Raw genomic sequence first — 22,404 nt, 5'->3', positions numbered from 1 at the left:
TGATATATAGGAGCTATTGATCTATTGTAATGTAATGTGAAAAGTGTATATGACATGGTGTGGGTGTCTCTCTTACTTGATGAACTGACTGAAGAGGACGGTGGTGTTGATCTACTGTAATGTAATGTGAAAAGTGTACAGTATATGACATGGTGTGGGTGTCTCTCTTACTTGATGAACTGACTGAAGAGGAAAGTGGTGTTGCGGATGATGCGGGCAGCCCTGGACTCCTCATGTTGGCAGAGCTGCAGGATTAGCCCATCGTCCATGTGGCCCTCTGGGTATAGAAACGCCTGCGAGGGACACAGAAGGCCACACTCACAATACAGCTTCTACACACACACACACACACACACTCACAATACAGCTTCTACACACACACACACACACACACACACACACACACACACACACACTCACAATACAGCTTCTACACACACACACACACACACACACACAGCTTCTACACACACACACACACACACACACAAACACACACACAGCTTCTACACACACACACACACACACACAGCTTCTACACACACACACACACACACACACAGCTTCTACACACACACACACACACACACACACACAGCTTCTACACACACACACACACACACACACACACATAGCTTCTACACACACACACACACACAGCTTCTACACACACACACACACAGACACACAGCTTCTACATTATCAAAAACATTGGTGACCCATGATATTAGTCTGGCGCATTGACATTGTTAACCACACTAACCGCCACTGAGCAACAATGCATTGTATCATAGAACAGAATAGAATCACAATACTTGTGGCATTGTAAAACCATCATAGTTTAGTATCGTAGCCAAAATATCATGATCGTAATATTGACACCCTTACTGTGTAACAATATATTGTTACTGTGTGCTATACACATACAAATATGCACCCTAACCATAGCCCTAACCCTGTGTGTACAGTATATAAGCATCAAAGTTGTTCTGCTCATCATGTATTAATATGGTACATGCTATTACAATATCCTGAGTTAGAGATTGTGGTTGCAAAGGATCAAGGGTACTGCAATATGTATGACTGAAACATTAATTTGAGAATAAGGTTTCCTATAATGTCAGCATTATTATTTTTTGCTTGCAGATAATCCTTCTGATGCTACAGTACCTATGACCTGTGGAAATTTTTCTAATTTAATTGAATTTCCTGCTTTGAAAAAAGTTCAACAAATGATTTGGACTGGGGCCATATTGCACATTTCGAGGTTGACTAAAACCCACCCCAACAGTCTGGGGAAATCAGATCAAAAACAATTTCCAGCTTATTTCATTGCAGAGCAAACAGAGGCCAGACGTCTCAGGAAACCTCATAAAACAAACCCTCGCCGAGAATGGAAGTAAACATCACAAGACAGTGAGCCAAAGAGGTACATTTAGATAATCAAATGTCTTTTCCATCTAACTTAGGGAAAGGGGAGGAGTGGGAGGGGGGGCGGGTGGAGGTGGGTGGAGGGAAAATGGGAGTGTGTGTGTGTGTGTGGTGGGGTGGTGGGTGGGATGGAGGGAAAGTGGGAGTGTGTGTGTGTGGAGGGAAAATGGGAGTGTGTGTGTGTGTGTGGTGGGGGTGGTGGGTGGGATGGAAGGAAAATGGGAGTGTGTGTGTGGTGGGTGGGATGGAGGGAAAGTGGGAGTGTGTGTGTGTGTGGGGGGGCGGGGGGGATGGGGGTGGGGGGGGTGTAGATGGATTGTATCCTTGAGGCACCCTAGCTGTGTTGCTCTATACACGGACCGTCACTCTAATAGGATAGCTTCATCAGCTACACAGGATTAAAAGCGTAGTTTGATATTTTCCTGGAGTGCGTCAGATGTGGGCACTGCACCAAGGCTCTAGCAGAGGTGGTGGCAGCTGTTTCTGGCCAGGCTCACCCAGGGGGTTGGAGGGGGGGGGGGGTAGGTGGCCTGGGGACAAGTGGACACAGCTGACACTCCGCCGCACCTGTAAGAGCTAATCCGTCGCCTTGCGCAGCGGAGGTGCATCTCTCGTTATCACGTCTGGACGCTGAGCTGTGCCGCTCGTTTCATAAGGCGGCTACTAACCCTCCTGGAGCGAGCGCACGTTCTGCTCTACTCATGCGAGTCCACTCGGCACCTGACTCACAGACTCCCAGGCCAACGATCCCTGTGTAACAAGAGCTGGAATATGTTGTCATCCTCGGGTTTAACGGGCGTAGTTTATGGGCGTGTGTTCTGTGGCGAATTTACGAGTGTCATCACATAATAAAAAGACAGGTCAAAGGGTCTTTAATGGATGCCTTTTCATGTGAAAAGTTGAGAAGTTTATATATTGAGAAGTTCATTTAAGACAGCAAACGTTACACCGCGCCACGTGATGGGGATTGTTTTAAGTACTCACCCTTCTCTTGAGAGGCCCGAGGCGAGAGGATTTGGCGTCCGGCGCTTGATAGGACAGCCAAAGTCCGGTGGCCACATGCATGACGAAACAGACCGAGTCTCCATACTTAATCTCAGCCACCCCCATGCCTTCGATATCTCGCTTCGGGCCAGACTCCACTTTTTCCTGTCCGGGGAAGAAAGAGGACAAACAAATGAGGATGCCACGCCAATTAGCAAGCTGACTGATCTGGAAGCCTCTGAAAAGCCAACTGAGAATTACAGCTCTTTCCAGTAAAAGAGAAAAAAAAAGAACTCAAAACCCTTCAGATGAAATGGAATCACACAGAACAGCAGGCGTATAATCACGTTTGAATGAATTAAACGTGTAGCGTGGTGTTTCAATGACTTTTCTCTCCACTGTTATTCGGTTATTGTGAAGTGAAAACAGAGTAAGCTTACGTAACTTAGTCATAATGAATCCCCACTATTATGATGATGGATGCGCAGGACGGTAATGAGCAGCGAGGGGAAGTCTAGTTGCAATTATAACTTTCATAAAGGTTGGCCGTGTTGCCCCCATTGCAATCTTATTAAAGTCTAAGAAAAGTTCAAGTTCAATTACGGCCAGCGAGTGCTGTGGTAATTATAGATCCAGCCCATCCTTGAGGAATATTAGCCTTATAATACTCTAAACTAATGCCATTAAATGCAGGGAACATTACCACAAAAGTTCAGAAAAACTGGGAGAGAGAGCCCCGTAAATGAAGCGCATCCCTGCAGCAGCGGAGCGTATCCTCTGTGTTCGGCCACGCTCCACTGCACAGGCCTGGCATCTGCCGCTGCCCGGCGTCCATTACTATGCGCCGTGTGTGCCGGGATGAGTAATAAAAACCTATTCTGTGCTGCCGCTTTGCCCATGTGGCCTTGCAGGCACAACGGATTCACTACAGGGGGATTTTGTTTTTTTCATGCCGGTAGAATCCGGCTCATTTGGCTGGCACCGGCGGTTCTGACCTTGGAGGCCCTGAAGCAGAATGACGTGGCCGCGGTGTTGGACTGCTCGCGGTCCAGCAGGACCAGGCCGCGGTCCTCCGTCTGGCCCAGGTAGTGGCCGGTGGAAAGATGGCGGAGGCGGAAAGGCTGCCCCCATCTCAAATTACCCCCACTCCAACTGCACAGAGGAAAACATCAGGCCAAATGCACAACATTAGAGATCTGCATATGGACCCTTTCAAGATAGTTCCATTATTAGCATCATAGTTGGCCCCACAAGGCTTCCTTTTTAACATTCCATATGTTATCTTAATGCAGAGGATGTAGATTGGGGCCCAAATAGAATGTTCAAGCATTGTTTTTGTTTTTATTGTTGAAAGGGTCTATATGGCACCAGAATATAAACCTATATAAGGCAATCAGTTAATATACATCAGGCAGAACATCATGGATTCCATTTGAGTATGGCTGCAGATATGAATATGTGCACATAAAAAAAATCGTAAAAGGGTTGAGTAAGGTAAGTAAAGTAAGGGACCAACCCTTTCATGCGTTTTAACTATCAAAGCATCTAATTAACATCTATTTCACATCTATTACTATCAAAGCACCTGTAATGGCTAATTCAGGTTCAATGGTGTAATAGCTAATTCATTTCTAGCTTTATTTCTACAATAAAAAGAATCCCTGAAAATCTCAGTCTGGTATGCAGACCAGGAGGAGACACAGGACTGAGTATAGATATGCATGCAGTTCAAGTGTTGTCTTAGAACTGCATGCATTAAAAGTGATGTTGGAGAAGCAAGATGGATATAAATCATGAATATTGACAGAGGCTGTTTGGGATGTGGCTTTTGTGGGCGTGGGTGTAAAACAGAGAGGGAGAAAGAAAAAAACAGGGAGTGTGTCCCAGTCTATGTGAGCCTGCGAGACGATCAATTAAATTTTCAGGGGCAGACTCCATCTCATAAGTCTGAGAAGTCCTTAGTGCATGTGTGTGTCTAATCAGAAGAGACAGTTCTCAGATCATCGGGCAGTCCTACTGCTCCAGAGCCGTGGAGAAAACCTGGTCATCTAAAATTCAGGAACCCTTTTGATTTTCTCCCCGCCTGTCAGTGTGGGACAAAGAGGAGACGGGACAGAGAGAGGGTGAAGAGTGAGAGAGATGGACAGAGAGAGAGAAAGAGAGAGAGAGGGTGAAGAATGAGAGAGATGGACAGAGAGAGGGTGAAGAATGAGAGAGATAAAGAGAGAGAGAGAAAAAGAAAGAGGGTGAAGAATGAGAGAGATGGACAGAGAGAGGGAGAGAGAGGGTGAAGAATGAGAGGTGGACAGAGATAGAGAGAGAGTGAAGAATGAGAGAGATGGACAGAGAGAGAGAGAGAGGGTGAAGAATGAGAGAGATGGACAGAGAGAGAGAGTGAAGAGTGAGATGGGTGGACAGAGAGAGAGAGAGAGGGTGAAAAATGAGAGATGGACAGAGAGAGAGAGAGGGTGAAAAATGAGAGATGGACAGAGAGAGATAGGGTGAAGAATGAGATGGATGGACAGGGGGAGAGAGAGACAGAGAGAAAGATGGAGGCTGAAAGTAGCAGACAGTAAGAGAGAGAGAGAGAGACGGGGGCATCACCTGATCCGAAGAGGCTCCAATCTCCACAGAGACCTGGCCCTGGAGCCCCCTTTGCCTGCTTCATAATTCACTATCCTGTGGAAACAACAACCCAATGTAGGCAGAAATCCTTAAAACACCGCTGTTAGGCTTAGACAGCCCCTCACGCCTTCACTTGCTTACACAGACCACATATAAATATATTGCCTGAGTGTGTGCAGAATATTTACAGTACAGTATATTTACACTATGGCTACCTCCTCTGCTGGATTAAAGGCCGAGGAGAAGAGAGAGAGAACAGATCAGGGCTAAGAATACTTTGCATGGCAGTAAGGGAAATATGAAATTTTAAACTACATATGAAACTACAAAAGTGACAGTTGCGTCATTGACTTTGAGGTGATACATCACACAACAGTATAAGAAAAATATTTAGGGCTTCACAGCTAAATGGGATAAACTAAAAATCATCTGAATTCAACATGTAATAGCATGCTGTTTTTAATCATAGGCATCCTTAAGTCTTAACCAAATGTCTAAACTCAACATCATTCATTGAAAGACTTGGTGACGGAAACCCACCTCTGCTGGTCCTCTTTTTTGTCTGCCCCTGGTATGGTGAGGCTCTCATCATGTCCGTGAAACAGGCGCATCACATGACCACCCTGAACATAGCCTGTGGAAACCAAGCCAGCCTAGTCAGACGTCTCAATATCTCAGCTAAGTAGAGCTCGATATGGATTTTCCTTCAAAGTCCATTCATTTAATCACTGCACTTGCTTCCTATGCACAATCAGGCCCAAACATGATTAATTAGTCAGAAAGCGATTTTAACAGATATCTCTGAAGAACTGGACCTCTTGATGGTGTTGACGGGTGTGTTGTGCATTGCTGCGAACATACCTACTGCTATGTTACTGCCTGAGCAGGTCGGCTGAACGTTCCAGAGGGTCTGCATGAAGGAGGCGTCCACCGCAATGTTCCCATTGGCCATGGACAGGTGCTGTGGGACGGCAAAACAACATAGAAGTAAAGACGAAAATATCAACGCAGCACACAATCGTTGATTATTTAGGGTGCTAATATGATCGACTAGCTGATGATTATATCTTCCTCGGAGTCAACACAGAGGGGAAACAACACCAACAACATAGCGACACTCAGAGAACTAGGCCCAGCTCAGCTCAGCCCATCCGGCAGCGGTTCCATCCCTGGGGCGGAGCAGGGCCGAGTCCGTTTCCAAGTCGGCAGTCGCCTGGGAGCTCATTTCAGATGTCTACAGACTCGCAGTTAAAGGTCACCCAAGGACGAAAGGGGGAATGTGAGGGAGGGAGGGAGGAAGGGAGGGAGAAGATGAGGGGGCTCAGAGGGAAGGTAGAATAATTGCCAGGCACATCAGCTGGTCCCGGGTGTCTGCAGGCGGTACAGCATGTCTGAATTAAGTGGCTCTACACTGGGGCTCAGAGAGGACTGACAATGAACGCCTCTTTCCCCGCGAACTTCAGCTGGCCCGTACTCAAAAAGCCACGTTTTGTTCACACAGTAAGCTGCTTATCATGACACTCTTTCTGTCCAGAAAATACTCAATCAGGGGACTGTGAGTCGCTGGCAAAAGCTAGGCTTGGACAACAAAAACGGGTTTCACCTCCTTCTGTGGGGAACGCAATTAATCCAGCTGACTTTGTTAGATTGAAGATGACCCTTTCAAGAGAGTTCCATTATCATCATAGTTGGCCCCACAAGGCTTCCGTTTTAACAGTCCATATGTTATCTTAATGCAGAGGAAGTAGATTGGGAACCAAATAGAACGTTCAAGCATTGTTTTTGTTTTTATTGTTGAAAGGGTCTATACGGTCAGAGGCAGAGGCTCGGGCATTGCAGGGCAGGAAACTGGACACTATCAACTCTGGACAGATAGCTAGCAGAGGTGCCTTATTATCTCCCACAGGAGCAGAACCCTCTCCCACTGTGGGGGTCATGGCTTAATAGTAAATTTCACTCTGTAAAGAGCATGGGGGAGGGGAGGGGGGGGGGGGGTAAACCACCCTCCACGTATCCCAGAGACAAGTCACTTAATTAAAAAAAAAAAAAAAAGTCGTCAGCTCAGCATCCTTCGGTGGCCACACAGCTCCCGAACTGCCGGTTTGTTCGCCAGATGCCTCGCTCACTAGACGAGCTGGTAATGGGTTTTCTCTGGTAATCAGATTTTTATTGTAGACTAGTAGAGCGCGCCCTATAGCTGCCACTGTATTCCCATTCTGAACCATTTCCCATTAGGGCCACCAGGGTTCTGAACTCTAGATATTGATTATCTGAAGGCAACCGGGGTGGAGAAAGACTGGTGGTGGTGTTGGTGTTGGTGGTGGGGTGGAGAAAGACTGGTGGTGGTGTTGGTGTTGGTGGTGGGGTGGAGAAAGACTGGTGGTGGTGTTGGTGTTGGTGGTGGGGTGGAGTGGGACTGATAGCCACAGGACTGTAATCTCCAGTCAGTATAGTCTCCAGTCCAGACAAACACATTTCCTTCTTTTTGAGTTTCTGCAGCAGGGTGCAACATCTCAATTTGTGCAGGACTGTTGCAAGGCTGGCAGAGCTTTGGGATAATTCCAGCGGGGGGTCATGACATGAAAGTGAATTAAGGGAAGTGTGGGTAAACAAGAGAACAGAGCCCAAGAACCACTTGGAAGAAAAAAACAAATAAGCGGGTCTGCAATAGCTTGTATTAGATAACATCTACTGCGGCTGGTTCTAAAAAGAGCGTAGACCTCACTGACACAAGAGGTTATAAATCTTTCTCCTGGAATGTTTCTCCTATGCAAGTTGTCCATCATTCCCTGATTTCCTTGTATCCCTGACTGTAACAGTCTGTGGTGTTGGTTTTGTGGAAGAAGAATGCAGAGGTGCAAACATTCTGGGCTGTTGAATTTAAATGACAACCCATGAACTGTTTGTGCTGTATCCATATATATCTGCAGAGAACTGCCTCCTTAGGCTTTTTGCAGGTGTCATGGTGAACTCGAGACTGACAGAAAATTATTTGCAAACTTTTGGCCTATGTACACACCTCTGACGGTCTGATCCACAGTGTATTACTCAATATAACATCTACTGCATCTGGTCATGGACAGTTTACTCTCAGTGTGGGCCTACTTACCAGGTATCTCTCTGAAGACACGCTGACCAGAATCAGATCGTCACCGATGCGGACCTTCTCCCCCTCGGACCTCTGCTTCGACGCAGGGTGGATCGTCCACCAGCAGGCCTCTCCTGCAGGACAAGGAAACACCCGGAAAAAAAAGGATGACCTTTTTTTTTCTAAGTATATTTTTTGGGCTTTTTGCCTTTATTTGGATAGGACAGTGACAGGAAGTGACTGGGAGAGAGAGAGAGAGAGAGAGAGAGATGGGATGGGATCTGGACATGGCTGCAGGTTGGACTCGAACCTGGGTCCCTGTGGGCACTTGGACCTGTACATGGTATGGGCGCTGTAGCCTGTTGCGCCACAGCGCCCCCCAAAGGGATGACCTTCCTACAAGTGCTTAAATCAAGAAACATCATTACCAGCAGCTCTTTTTACGTATTCACGAGACCTTGAAAAAGATGATTGCTTTCATTAGGGATGGTGCTTGAGAGCAGTGATAAATTCGACACTAAACTAAGTGATGACAAGTCATTCCTTTCCCAGACAGGAATCAGATACACCTTGGAGATTTCACAGAGGCCGGCATATCAAGGGATGAAATTGAAATTGTCTCCCGCCCTCCCCACATCCTCTATGCTGGGTTGCACAATACATACAAATAGTCAGCGCGTCATTCAAAATATCTTTTCAGGGGTTTGGACATAGACCTCTCGTTTGATGAATTTATCTTTTTTAATGTTGTACGTGGCTCAAATATCACTCGGCCACCGCTCCTCCAACCAAGAAGTAGCCCCTGTATTTTTTTTTTTTTAGTTCTTGCTCGGCCATGCGTGTCAATTTCAAAACAAGACCAGGCTAATGTGATTGGGCCGACCAGGTCGGGCTTTAATCACCATTTAAATCGAATAATGCACACAGATGGAAATGTAAATCTGCCATACCCACGGAGTCCTCCTGCAGACCCACGTCAAAAGATAGCTTGTCTGTCTGGGACCTTGATGTCTTCAGACACGTAAGGTACTGCAAAGAGTATACAAACAAATAAAGACATTAAAGATAAAATAATCTCAAAACACACTAAGCCGAAATCAAAACAAAACAAAATGAAAAGTGGCTTGTGTGACTGGATTTAATAGGGATATTGTCTGTATACTTTTATGGGCATACATGTGTTTTGAAAGCCAGATGTCATAACTCAACACTGTCACTGTGTGTCTGTTTGATAATAGTGTGAGCTTTCTGATTCAGTGACAGGCCAAGTGAGACTGGGACACTGGGGTTTAATAGGTATTGCACATGCTCACCATTCCGCTGAAGGAGTGCTTCAGTAAGATGGCGTGACCGTACAGGAGGGTCCGGTGTCCACCCCCTTGCACCGCCTGTGGACGAAACAGGCCCCATCCCAACAGTGAAGGTTAAAGCAACGTTAACAAGAGTCGTAGAGTCTTCTGGGAGAATTTTTTTTTTGTACAAGTCTCTGAGCATAAGGCTGTGGACATCACAAAAGGATGATGACTAAGTGATGACTAAGACTGAAGTGATGACTAACCAAAAAAAATAATAATAAAGAAAGATCGAGACATTACACATGCAGTTGTAGGTACTGAGGGAATGTTAGAAGGACATTTATTTCCCGTTGCAGTGTTTGAACGAGAAAGAATTTCACTGGGTAATACCACTCATGAGGAAATGTGCACTCCATCCTTAGCACAGGTAGAATCTGCATTTTACAACAGTCTACTGAAAATTGCAAGAATACCCACCTTTCTTGTTACCCTCTGGTTGCATTAAGGAAAAATATAAGTTTGCATCAGAAATAAGGCTTTTGGGCACAACCTCTTAAGAATATAAAACACCCTGTGTTTTAATTAGTGCATATTAATGTGGAATTGCTGCTATCTACTGAGAGTAATTACTGCTGCAGCTGCCTTAATTGGCATAGATATCTCAACTTTAAATACACGGAGAGATTAGCCCATTTCACAAGATGGGGCCGCTGTGTAAATCAACTTCCTGTGGAAGAGCACTGTCCCATAGACAGCAAAAGAAAAGTCCACAGAAAAGACAGAAACAGGAAGACGTTTTACCCTGCCAATTAAGGTTATCATTAACATCAATGAGGCCGGACACCTGGACACTGTGAAATTGGTCTATTGTGACGCTGGGTGAGCTGGGCTGACTGTCTGGCTGCCTGATTCCAAGCGAGAGAGTGGTGTTTGGAACCTTTACTGGACCACGAAAAAAATAAACTGTAGAAGTACCCTGCAGCTCTGTTCCCACACCCCCATCCCCCAATGCCCCCAGCTGTTGCAGCAAAGCTAAGCTCCATATTTCAGGCCGGCTGTCATGTTGATACCTCATCCCACGTGAAGCTGTGTGACCTTTGCTAGCATGCTAACATTGCTGCCGCTCTGATACTGTGCTGTCTCCTTACATTTAACAAACTTACTACAGAGCTCTGACGCCAAGAGTTTACCTCCTCACCTCTTTGCCTTGCCAAACATATGATCTGAGCTAAAGTGTGATTGGGAAGTTCAGTTTCACTGCTGTTGCTTAGTTGCTCAGTATCCATAGCATGTTCTTGGCTTTGTTTGTGTACGATGGACTCTTGGTGCCAAAATGAATTCCTACTGGATTAAAACGGTAGCAGTATCTGATATTAGATGACAAACGCTTCCTGTGAAATTTCATGATCATGTCAGTGCTAACCGACGATATAATCCACATTTAGGTCTTCCAGAAATGGATGGAAAAAAAAGAAATAAACTTCTATTGAAGTACCCAAAATGATTGATAGGCTACAACATGTAATCATACTGTGGCAGGAGAAAAAAAAAAAAAAAAAATCATAGACTGTATATAAAACAGTGTAAAAAAAACATTGACATCAATGTGTTGAAATCCGGAATCCCACCGAATTCCAGAACATTTCCTCATTGGTTCCCTTTGAAATTTCATCATGCTACAGTACACCCAACTGCAAAGAGAAGTCATTGCAAGGTCAGAAATACAAAAACTCTCACTGCTGTCCAACCCATGTGCAGTCTCCTCAGGCCTGTAGGGGAAGTAGTAGTAGGTCATTACAGTAGTAGTAGACAGGATCACTGAGCATTAGGGGGAAAACATCAACAAACATCTGAGGGATCTCTTTTCTGTTGTTCACTTGTATAGAGATTTTAGGTGTTAGCAGTTTGTCAGTGTTAAACGTACCACGAAAAAGGGCCGGAAACAGAAAAACTGAAGCATGAAATACCTCTCTTTCACTTGAAAATGTTTCCTTGTACATCCATCTTTCTTTATCAAAATGGATGTGCCTTTAGTTATGGGCAGTTATAGTGGAGAAATGACCAATTACTGTTGACAGTGGTGGAGGCAGTTGATTACATTTTTTTACTGCACTGCCTCTGGATGGGGAAAACTGACTTAGGGCAGTCGGTTTGACAAGTGCATTCATCTTAACAGAGGGGAAATTGTCTAAATATGTGCCTCTCTGGATCTATATTTCTTGCATTGTACATGTCAGTAACTTGGGCAGTTAGGGTCTATTCTTCTCACATCCTTCAAGTCTCTTTAGACTTCGACTTACAGACTATTTTATCTGTAAAATGTCCTTCTGAATGCCCAGGCATGACATTATTGATTGACTTGGCACAGAGGATGTTGGTATTGAATAGCCAAACCTTTTACTCGTTGAATGTAGGACTGATCAAGAGACTGAGACGGAACACATTTAGAGGTGAAAGATGAGATCTTTTTTGTTTAGCCAAGCTGAGCACCATCCATGCATTTCTACAGGAAGTGAATCATTAACATACCCATTTTTCATGACCAGGAGTCTAGCAATGTTGAACAAAAATACAGACAGATTGTTAAGAAAAATAGGAAAGTTAATTAAAAAAATCTTGAAATGATTATATACTGCAATCACTGATCTATGAAGGATTATCTCATTTTATCAGTAGATATATATTTAGAAATATATAACATGTTGTAATACAACATTAATTACATTATATTACAACATAACAATATTGTACAGAGTAATGATATATTTTTGTTTAGCCAGTTTACCCAGTAATAGCAGTATATTCTACTTTTTTCTAAACAAATAGTCACATCAAGCTAACAAAAAGGTCAACAAATGTTGGTTGGCGAATGGGAACAGAATCGGTTCTCTGTTGGTGGAAAGAAGGCTATGTATGACGACACCAAAGGGTTCCTCCATTGCAGTCCTCACACAGTGAATCATATTCCTCCCCTATGCTATAAGAGTAGCACTCTGTGTTATTCCAATCGAGTGGACAGTCAGCACCATGACATCTTGTGCATCAAAAGGGAAGGTTTTAGGTAGCATGTGTGGAAGTTTTATGTTGTGATGTAATAAAACCCTTGTTAGCAGTTCATTCATAACCCAACCACTTCCATTCAACATGAACCGTGACTGCGTGGACGTCAGACAGAGGGCCATTTTGCTTCTGATTTACAGCAGTCGGTGCCACACAATGGCTGCGTCGTGAACAGTGATTGCTAACCCCGGGGGTCGTAAAACTTGTCGGTATTCCAGCGGCGTCGGGGATACCTTTAGCAATCTCTCTGAATGGGACTGCAGCGTAAATCAAAGGCAAGCACTGCCATCCCAGCTGACAACACTGAAAGCCAAAGGGAATCACCCCTGCATTCCCTCACGCCAAGCTGTTGCTGTGCCCCTGCCTCAACTCCCCTCACAAAAAAAAAACGCATTCCCTTCCTGACTGGACATACATACTGATATATCATACTGATTGGGATAAATTGACCATGGACTTCATGATACACGATCATGCATTTAAACAACAAGGAGTGTTCTTTAGCCTGGCCCCGCCCATCTAGATCATCTAGTCCAGTGTTTTTCAACCACTGTGCCGGGGCACACTAGAGTGCCGTGAGAGATCATCAGGTGTGCCGCAGAAAATTACCCAAATGTCACTCACTGGTCCAGAAATGCAACTGTTGCATCAAATAGTTTATAACCACATGCTCTCATTGATTGTATGATTGCACTATTTGTGGTATGCAGGCATTGTACAATGGAGGCCCCATATCCAGTATGAATCATCACATATCCAGTTCATAACAACAATTAAATTAGATATAGTCACCTACAAATGAAACAGAGGGCACTTGTTTTATTGAGCAGGTCTTGCATAGAAGCCATAATAAGGCCATATCTGTGTATTATTTGAAATTTTAGGCTATGGTATGTTTATTTTTTCTTCACACAGGATGTTAGTGTGCCGTGGGACATTTTAAGTGTCAAAAGTGTGCCGTGGCACAAAAAAGGTTGAAAAACACTGATCTAGTCATGGAACACCATAGACTAGTTCATAACCGTTTCCCTCACACAAGAAAAAATGTCAGGCCAATCAGTGACGAGAGGGGAAGACAAAACGGAAACTTATTGTGATAAAAGCAGCAATACCAAAAAACATCAAAAAAATGCATTTGGAAAAATGCAGAAATTTATTTAAGGTAGACCCACATACATTGTTTTCTGACTGTTGACGCTGTTTATTGTCTGTTTGTAACGTTTAGGCAAAATAGGAAGTAACGTTAGGAATCTCAATGCGATTGGTAAGGCTGGACCAATGATTTCAAAGTGCCCATCGCGATGCAAGTGTTGGAAACAAATCCCAATTGTGAATCACCAGACTCTATATACTTTGTGTCACTTTTTGAATGAGTCTGGATTTTTCCAGGCCAGGTCTTTATCCCTATACTTGCATTAAATATTTAAATAGGTGCAAGTGCCTCTCATTTTTACTTACTTTGAAACAACTAATTAATTGTGCAAACAAGATGGTTAAATGAAATACAAAAAACCCCATCATATTAGTGATTTAATTCAAAAACCTCTCCTCTGCTTGAGATCACTGGCATTCTCCTAGACAGGCAATCGCAAGTAGTTTAAAGAGCATGAGAGCATGAGGAAAAAGCAGATAGAAAGAGACACATAAACTGAGAAAAGGGAAAAGACAGAGATAGAGAGAGAAATAGAGAGAGAGAGAGATAGAGACAGAGAGAGAGAGAGATAGATAGAGAGAGACGGAGAGAGAGAGAGTGAGAGAGAGAGACGGAGAGAGAGAGAGAGAGATAGATAGATAGAGAGAGACGGAGAGAGAGAGAGTGAGAAAGAGAGAGACGGAGAGAGAGAGAGTGAGAGAGAGAGATAGATAGAGAGAGAGACGGAGAGAGAGAGAAATCTCTAGTTGTACAAAGACGTGCTTACCCCTTACAGAGATAGAGAGAGAGATAGAAAGAGAGAGAGCGAGAGAGAGAGAGAGACAGAGAGAGAGAGAGACGTGCTTACCCCTTACAGAGATAGAGAGAGAGATAGAAAGAGATAGTGCGAGAGAGAGAGAGAGACAGAGAGAGACGGAGAGAGAGAGCAAGAGAGAGAGAGCGAGAGAGAGAGAGAAATCTCTAGTTGTGCAACAAAGACGTGCTTACCCCTTACAGAGATAGAGAGAGAGAGAGACAGAGAGAGACGGAGAGAGAGCGAGAGAGAGAGAGAGAGACAGAGAGAGACGGAGAGAGAGAGCGAGAGAGAGAGAGAGAGAGAGAAATTTCTAGTTGTGCAACAAAGACGTGCTTACCCCTTACAGAGATATTAATCTTACATAACTCTAAAAATAAGTACAAATTTATGTTAAGTTTCCTTTCTGTTACAAATCGTAAATTACTTTAGATACAGTTTTTTTTTTAAATAGGTTTCCTTTAGATTTAGATTTAAGAATACATGTTTAAGTTTTCTTTAAACATGGATTTAGTTACTATTTTTTTTTTAAACATAAGTTTTCTTTCTTTTAGTTTAGTATTATAAGTTTCCTTTCTTTGACCCCCCTTAAAACAAATATTGTATCTGTTTGTAATGTCATGTTACTGCTTTGGCAACACTATTTTCTGAGTCATGCCAATAAAGCACATTTGAATTTGAATTTGAATTTGAGAGAGCGAGAGAGAGAGAGAGACGTGCTTACCCCTTACAGAGTGAGAGAGAGAGAGAGAGAGAAAGAGAGAGAGAGAGAGAGAGACGTGCTTACCCCTTACAGAGAGAGAGAGAGAGAGAGACGTGCTTACCCCTTACAGAGATAGAAAGAGAGACAGACAGAGAGAGAGAGAGAGAGAGAGAGAGAGAGAGAGAGGTGCTTACCCCTTACAGAGATAGAAAGAGAGACAGACAGAGAGAGAGAGAGAGAGAGAGAGAGACGTGCTTACCCCTTCGCCGTTGGGGCCACACTTGGCCAGCATCTCCTGCAGGGCCCGTACTGACAGCGACTGCTCCAGCACAAAGTTGCAGATGCACAGGTCTGGAGGGACATACTGAGGGAACACACACACACACACACACGCACACACACACACACACACGCACACACACACGCACACACACGCACACACACTCACACACACACACACACGCGCACACACACACACACACACACACACACACACACACACACACACACACACACATTTTAGGCCATAATAGCACACCTGGGGTAGAAGCTATGAAGCTGCCAACTGAATTTTTTTTTTTTTTTGCACTTTTATGAAATCCTCCATCCAGGTATAATGTCTTGGCGGTTCCTTTTTCCTCTCCCTGAAGGCTGGCTGATGATGTTATCAGGCCGACGCATTGGCCACCTTCCTCTTCTGTTGGCCGCAGATAAGCCCACATTCCCTCTCACTCGCTCTCAGCTTCTACCACTGCAGGAGAGTCCTCCTAGTTGGTGGACAACGACGCCATTTTAACAAAGCGCAGGGGACTGGTCTCTCCAAATGGCTCACTAAGATGTTTCAACTGTCTGGATCAGAAGTCTAAAATCTGACTTGCCTGCTAAATCCACATGGTGTAGTCTCTGGAAACACCTAAGAGAGGTAATTTCACGTGACATAAGAAATCCAAAATTGAACAAATTTTTTTTCTCTCAGTTCCACAGACACTCGCTCTCAGCTTCTACCACTGCAGGAGAGTCCACCTAGTTGGTGGACAACGACGCCATTTTAACAAAGCGCAGGGGACTGGTCTCTCCAAATGGCTCATGCCTTCCCCCTCGACTCTTCTCTCAGGTTTCCACGATCTTTAATGAGTCCCCTGATATGAGCAGACTTTTAGCTTTTAACTTGTAGCTTCTTTCCGGGAGTTCAACCCACTCCCGGCTAACTGCTAATGTTTCTCTTTCAGCACCAACTTTCACCCCTCTGACACTACTGTACGTCCTTACACTTTCTTATATTTTCAGTAAACTGTTCACCCGCTTTCATTCATTGTGACTAACGAATCATTTTTCAAAGGGACAAAATTCACAAAAGTCACAAAATGAGTTGGCAAAAATGTGCAAGGAAGTGACTTCACAAAATGTTGTAAATACACACTGTACGATAATAGCCATGTTGTCACCTTTGGTGACTTCATAATGAGCGCCCCCTCATAAATATCTGGCTCCTGACTCTTTCGAGGCCTCTGCTACTCATTTGCACCTCTTCTGCCAGTGGTGGCTAAACGACATAACGAGCACCTATTAGGGATCGGATATTCCAGACATAGTTCCAAGGTGAGAGAGCTCCAGGGGCAGCTGAGGATAATTAACAGGTGGGGGGGGGCACCAAGGGCACTTAGTGAGCTGGGAGCTGCCACTGGACACGAGTGGAGAGCAGGCCTGTATTGCCATCCGCTTCTTAAGTCGCCCCCCTGACCTCTAACCTCCAGCTGGGGGTGGGGGGGTGGGGGGGGGGGAGTGAAATGTAAGCAGGAGACAGTGATGAGGAGAAAGCCTAAGCTGGTAAAAGAGAGAGAGAGAGGGAGAGATAGAGGGCCCACGTTGTGAATAGGACCTGCATTGACAGGCCGTATTGAGACAGATTGCCGTACACTGTTAAGCCCCCAAGCTTCAACTGATGTTTCAACTGTCTGGATCAGAAGTCTAAAATCTGATTTGCCTGCTAAATCCACATGGTGTAGTCTCTGGAAACACCTAAGAGAGGTAATTTCACGTGACATAAGAAATCCAAAATTGAACAAATTTTTTTTCTCTCAGTTCCACAGACAAGTTTACAAGTTTAATATAATACACAGCAACCCCACTGGAGCTTCTGCAAGCAAATCCTTTTGGAATACTTCAACTAAACTGAAAGGTATCAAGGAAATGGATGTTGTGGTAAACGTGACTCTGTAGTCTCTAAAGGCGTCTGCTTAACTCTCTGCACGCGCCCACTGCTGCCTTTAGGATTCAGTTTAAGATCCTCACCATCACTTTTAGAACACTGCATGGTCAGACCCTTCATATGTGATGGATTTTCTCAACGCCCACTTCTCAGGTCGCTCTCTCAGGTCAGATAATCTCAATAATTTTAGGTCAGATAATCTCAATAATCTTAGGTCTGATAATCTCAATAATCTTAGGTCAAATAATCTCTATATCACAAGTCACCCTCCACCTGTTTAAAAACACATGGGGACAGAGACTTTGCAGCGATCGCAGCAAAGCTATGGAACGCCTGACCCTTAGATTTGCTGATTCTGTGGATTATTTTAAGGGGCAGCTAAAAAGCCCACCTGTTTACACAGGCATCTGATGAACTTCTGATGTGTTCACTTTACTTTCCTTTTGTGATTTATTGTCTTAGGGCAATTCCACGCAAAACTGTCACGTCCATAACGCCAACACAATGCCATGGTATTTAGTTGCCGTTATGGACGTGACAGTTTTGCGTGGAATTGCCCCTTAGCATCTTTTGCTTTATGTGTATTGTTGTGTATTGTGTTTTATCTTATTTGGTGCTATGTGCTTTTGTAAAGCACTAGGTGACTCTTGTCTGGGACTTTTTGCTGTATAAATACATCTTGCTTACTTACTTATTTGCACATCCTTCCTTTCCTCTTATTTTATTGGTTTCATTGGAAAGAGTAAGCTGCTGCACATTTCTGTTTAAGTTAAGTTATCTTTTTTATCAAAGAATATCAATGTAAATTTACACTTGATGGCAGATGGTAGCAACAAATTGTGGTAGTTTCACAAATACATTGAACTATATAAAGTCTTGAGTTGCATTAAAGTTCGAATGTTACTCATGCTCGCCAGGGTAGCCTGGCACACTGATGCATGAGCATTAATTTAGGAATCGGTAATGAAATGCTGCACTGAGCTCTCCCGCTGCCTCAAGATAAATGCATTACCACTCGCCATAGCCACACTTACGACTAAATTACACATCTCCCCCTGGCAGCTACTGCACTTATGATCGATGCCTCTCCGTAAACCCTGCCATTGCCAGCGTGCAGTGGCAAGAGAGGGCACCTGGGAAGTGGAGTTCTTGCCGAGGTCATCTCGGGGCAGCCTCACCTTAGCCTCAGAGGTCGGTTCCAAGAAACAGAGTCGGTTTCCAAGTCCCTCCGCTGCCAGGCAAAACTTGCGGTTCTCTTTCTGGATTGCGGCGACACACTGCACAACCACTTCATCTTCCTAGAGAAAATGGCCAAAGAAAAACAGAATTAAAGACAACTCTACATATCACCAGAGCCGGTCGATAAGACATGATTAACAGCATCGCAGTTGAGATATATTATACTGATGTCTAGACTTGGCACGCCTGGAATTCAGGCTACCTTGACTAATGTGATTCATTCCATTTGAATATCTTGTTTTGAATCTCTTTTTGTGCAGTCCAGCATGCATCTGCTTGTGCAAGTTTGTTAATTACATTTTTAATGAAAGATACCCAGGCGATTCCCATCAACATATCTCTGGAGCTTTACCTCTTAGACCCCCATTGCTTTCATAACTTTGTCCAGAGATGATTTATGTTTTCTATTTCCGTATCTGAAACATCATCTTTTTTTTCCTTTTTGTCTTATGGCAATGCAGAAGAATTCATTAGCTAGACTGCACAAGGGAGAGCCTTTAGGCTGATTTGGGTTTCACAGAACTGTCTAACATTTTATTTGCCTGGGTAGCTGCTGCAGAGCTTTAACCAATACAGTGACCAATGCACGACACTTCAGAGTACTCTTAAAACATGGAACAAAAGGAACTCAAATCCTGAGAAAGAGAGAGAGAGGGAGAGAGAGGGAGAGGACAGAGAGAGAGAAAGAGAGAGGAGAGAGAGAGAGAGTGGGAGAGAGAGAGGAGAGAGAGAGATGGAGAGAGAGAGAAAGAGAGAGAAGGAGAGAGAGAGAGGGAGAGAAAGAGAGAGAAGGAGAGAGAGAGAGAGAGAGAGAGAGAGGAAGCTGAAACAGAAGCAGTGATGTTATGCTATTCCACAATGACTTCCTGTCTGCAAAAACTTTGGCACAGGCCTACAGGGAAAATATTGATTTGTGTGTCCAACCCCCACCCCCACCCCCTCACACACACACACACACACACACACACACACACACACACACACACACACACACACACACACACACACACACACACTCTTGTGCTTGCCAACTCACGGTCCACATTAATCTGACCTGATGGTTGCCATGGTTCTGACTAGTGCAATCAGAGCAGTACAATTCATTAAACACTGTCAGGCCGTCTTCAGCTATAACTGCTGTTCACTCAAGAAGGCTCGACAGGTCCCAGCACACAGCAGCACTGACACAGATGGGGTCTGCGCACACAAATATTACTCAGTTCTGTCAGTTCAGATGCAGGGAGGGGGTCTTTTTTTCTCCCAAGAGACATGTCCTACTTTATGTAAAGAAATATACACTGAAACTGGCAAAAAGAACTGTGACATTGTCTGTGCTGAAAATTCAAATAAACAATGAAAGTGCATCCAAACATAATTAGGTAAAACAAGGCAATTCTGTCAAAGCATGTTGCTTTTTGTCTGTGTTCATATATTTATATAGCACTAAACCTAGTGTAGATTTAATCCAAGTAATATTACAAAGTGATATTTAAGTTGATATTTATGGACTTAAAGCAATTTAATGGACAAATATAATAAAAAAATTATTCAAATCAAACAGAATGTACAGCAAAAGTAAAAACATACAGTATATTTTACAGAAAAGACAACTGGCTCTGTTTGCACAGTACATTGTGCGACTAAAAATCATTCATTTACATCAAGGCAAACCCTCGCCAAAATGTCCTATTTTCAGATCATTGTGTTTCAGACTGGATTACTGACAAAGCCAACAACTCATCAATATTGCCTCAATGAGACTCGCTAAGGCACACTTCCAGTGGAGTGGCATGCGGTTCGTTATTCGTAAATTGAAAAAGCAATGCCACCAGAGGCTCTCTAAACATGCCAGTGCCAAAGGATTGCCACCTCTTTAAAATGAAGAGGATCCTCTCTTCATCCCTTACACCAGCTGTAAAGACCCACGCTAGGATCGCCTGCACAACTGGAATGTTAGCTTCCGTTTGTGTGTGTGTGTGTATGTGTGTGTGTGTCTGTGTGTGTGTGTGTATGTGTGTGTGTGTACCACTTTCACAGCAAGGCAAAGTGAAAACTTTAATCCCCAATCCCCCTGTATCTGAAGGTGCAATGGCACTACTTATCTAAGAGGGGATTTTTTCCCTCCCCCAACCCTCCACCCCCCTCCCTTCACTCCCATCTCCTCCCTTGATTCAGTGCCAAAGAATGTGGTGAATCTGAAGCAAAGTGATCCAGGCAGAGAGAGAGAGAGAGAGATCGAGAGAGAGAGAGAGAGAAGGAGAGAAAGAGAAGGAGCCATCTGCCAGAGAGTTAAGAAGAAGCATCACAGTCTATCTATAGGGCCATGGGGTGGTGCGTGTGTAACAGGCAGTGGGGGGTAGGGAGGGTTTGGGGTAAAAGAGTCAGCAACCTGACCCCAACCTTGCTGCTCGCCCCTGCCCGCCGCCCTCATCCGTGCCCCATGCCCAGGCAGGCTAGGTGCCCCCATGCCCAGGCAGGCTAGGTGCCCCCATGCCCACTTCAGCCTACCATTTACTTGAGGATCCACAAAAGGCGCAGGTGTTTGTGGCTGACCACACCACCCGACCCAACCCAACCCCAATACAAATCCATCGTGTACTGCACACACACACACACACACACACACACACACACACACACACACAGAGCCCCCACTCTCTTCGTCCCTGCTCAGCGACGGTGGGGTTTAAGGACAAGAACAGGTGGGTGTGTGTGGCCTGAAGCATCTACTGGGCCGTAACCCGAGAGTGGCCGATCCGCAGCCGAGCTCAACACACGCACACAACTCACCCGGCCGGCACTGCCACAAACATGAACTTGACAGAGGGTGAACGCACTCTATCCCTTCAGCGAGGGGCTATTTTCATAAGCGCGCTGCGCACAGACTCTGTGTTGGGGCAGGGTGTGGTGGGGGGGGTTCTTTTTTAAGAGGGAAAATGGCGGCATATGTTAACACTAGGCTAACACTAGGATCTTGTTGTTGATTTATACAAAGGTTGGGCTTTCTCCTGCCTCATACCAGGTCAGATTCACATTGCTCATAAATGTCATACAAGGTGATAAGTGCTGTTTACAAACTATCAGGTTAGGACTTTTTGGTGCCTGACAGCAAGCACAAACAACCTGATTGACTTAGAAGAACCTTATTTCAAACACAGCAGCCTTATTTCAGCCTTATTCCAGTCATAAAGGACAGAGGAGACCCCTGCCTTGCTCTCAGGTTATTAATACAGACCTGGGCCACCAGGTGAGAAATTACACCTGTGCCAACACAAGCCTCAGCGAGAGGCCGAGATCGAGGTCGAGGGGTTGTGTGCCACACACTGCGCTCACAGTCCCGAAATAGCTCAAATTCATCATACATCGCAGAGCCCCTCTCCACACAGATCCATCGATGACAGTTTGATGAGATGGCTCGCCTTTGTGGCGGCACAGTCACAGATTACCTGACGAGTCCCAACTAGCGGGCTGGGTGCGCAGGGAGACTGCATGGTCATAATTACAGCAGCCTCAGGTGCCTGAAGTGAGGGGAGATCAAGCCCTGAATATTAAATGAGAGCGATCCTGGAGCCAAGAGAGCCAGCCTGCCTGCCTCCCCTCTGGTACAGACGGCGCCCCATTCACATTCCCAATTCACGAGGTGCTGCCGGGGCCCGATAATGCATGAAAGTCAAATAGGTTGTGTCATTGGCCGATTACGTCCCGAATATAGTACGGGTACATCCTGACAGTGGAGCTCATTGGAAGTCTATTGAAAAAGCACTCTAAACACCCATACTCTTGGCTTTGGGGACATAAATACACTCAGACTCAATGCACACCTG

The 22,404-nt window shown here is 44.7% G+C and overlaps 1 protein-coding gene across 1 annotated transcript in view; it reads right to left on the bottom strand.

The window, feature by feature from the left end:
• Positions 1 to 21,944, bottom strand: part of ryr3 (ryanodine receptor 3) — a 101,379-nt gene extending 79,435 nt beyond the window's left edge. Inside the window, exons 1-13 of the mRNA XM_076271916.1 lie at positions 21,816 to 21,944; positions 18,520 to 18,639; positions 15,392 to 15,496; positions 11,953 to 11,973; positions 9,442 to 9,516; positions 9,079 to 9,157; positions 8,150 to 8,262; positions 5,902 to 6,001; positions 5,581 to 5,674; positions 5,020 to 5,094; positions 3,411 to 3,567; positions 2,416 to 2,580; positions 172 to 293 (exon numbers count right to left, since the gene is read on the bottom strand). Coding sequence (XP_076128031.1) covers positions 172 to 293; positions 2,416 to 2,580; positions 3,411 to 3,567; positions 5,020 to 5,094; positions 5,581 to 5,674; positions 5,902 to 6,001; positions 8,150 to 8,262; positions 9,079 to 9,157; positions 9,442 to 9,516; positions 11,953 to 11,973; positions 15,392 to 15,496; positions 18,520 to 18,639; positions 21,816 to 21,944 — 1,355 coding nt within the window. The remainder of the gene's footprint in view (positions 1 to 171; positions 294 to 2,415; positions 2,581 to 3,410; positions 3,568 to 5,019; positions 5,095 to 5,580; positions 5,675 to 5,901; positions 6,002 to 8,149; positions 8,263 to 9,078; positions 9,158 to 9,441; positions 9,517 to 11,952; positions 11,974 to 15,391; positions 15,497 to 18,519; positions 18,640 to 21,815) is intronic.
• Between the last annotated feature and the right edge of the window lie 460 nt (positions 21,945 to 22,404).

This window comes from Alosa pseudoharengus, unplaced genomic scaffold, assembly GCF_046254945.1.
Source record: "Alosa pseudoharengus isolate Yale_2024_CS ecotype anadromous, Long Island Sound unplaced genomic scaffold, YU_APseudo_1.1 YU_APseudo_1.1_scf_7, whole genome shotgun sequence".
Lineage (NCBI taxonomy): Eukaryota > Metazoa > Chordata > Actinopteri > Clupeiformes > Clupeidae > Alosa > Alosa pseudoharengus.
Note: the sequence above shows the minus strand (reverse complement) of the source record. Positions and strands in the feature narration are given on the sequence as shown.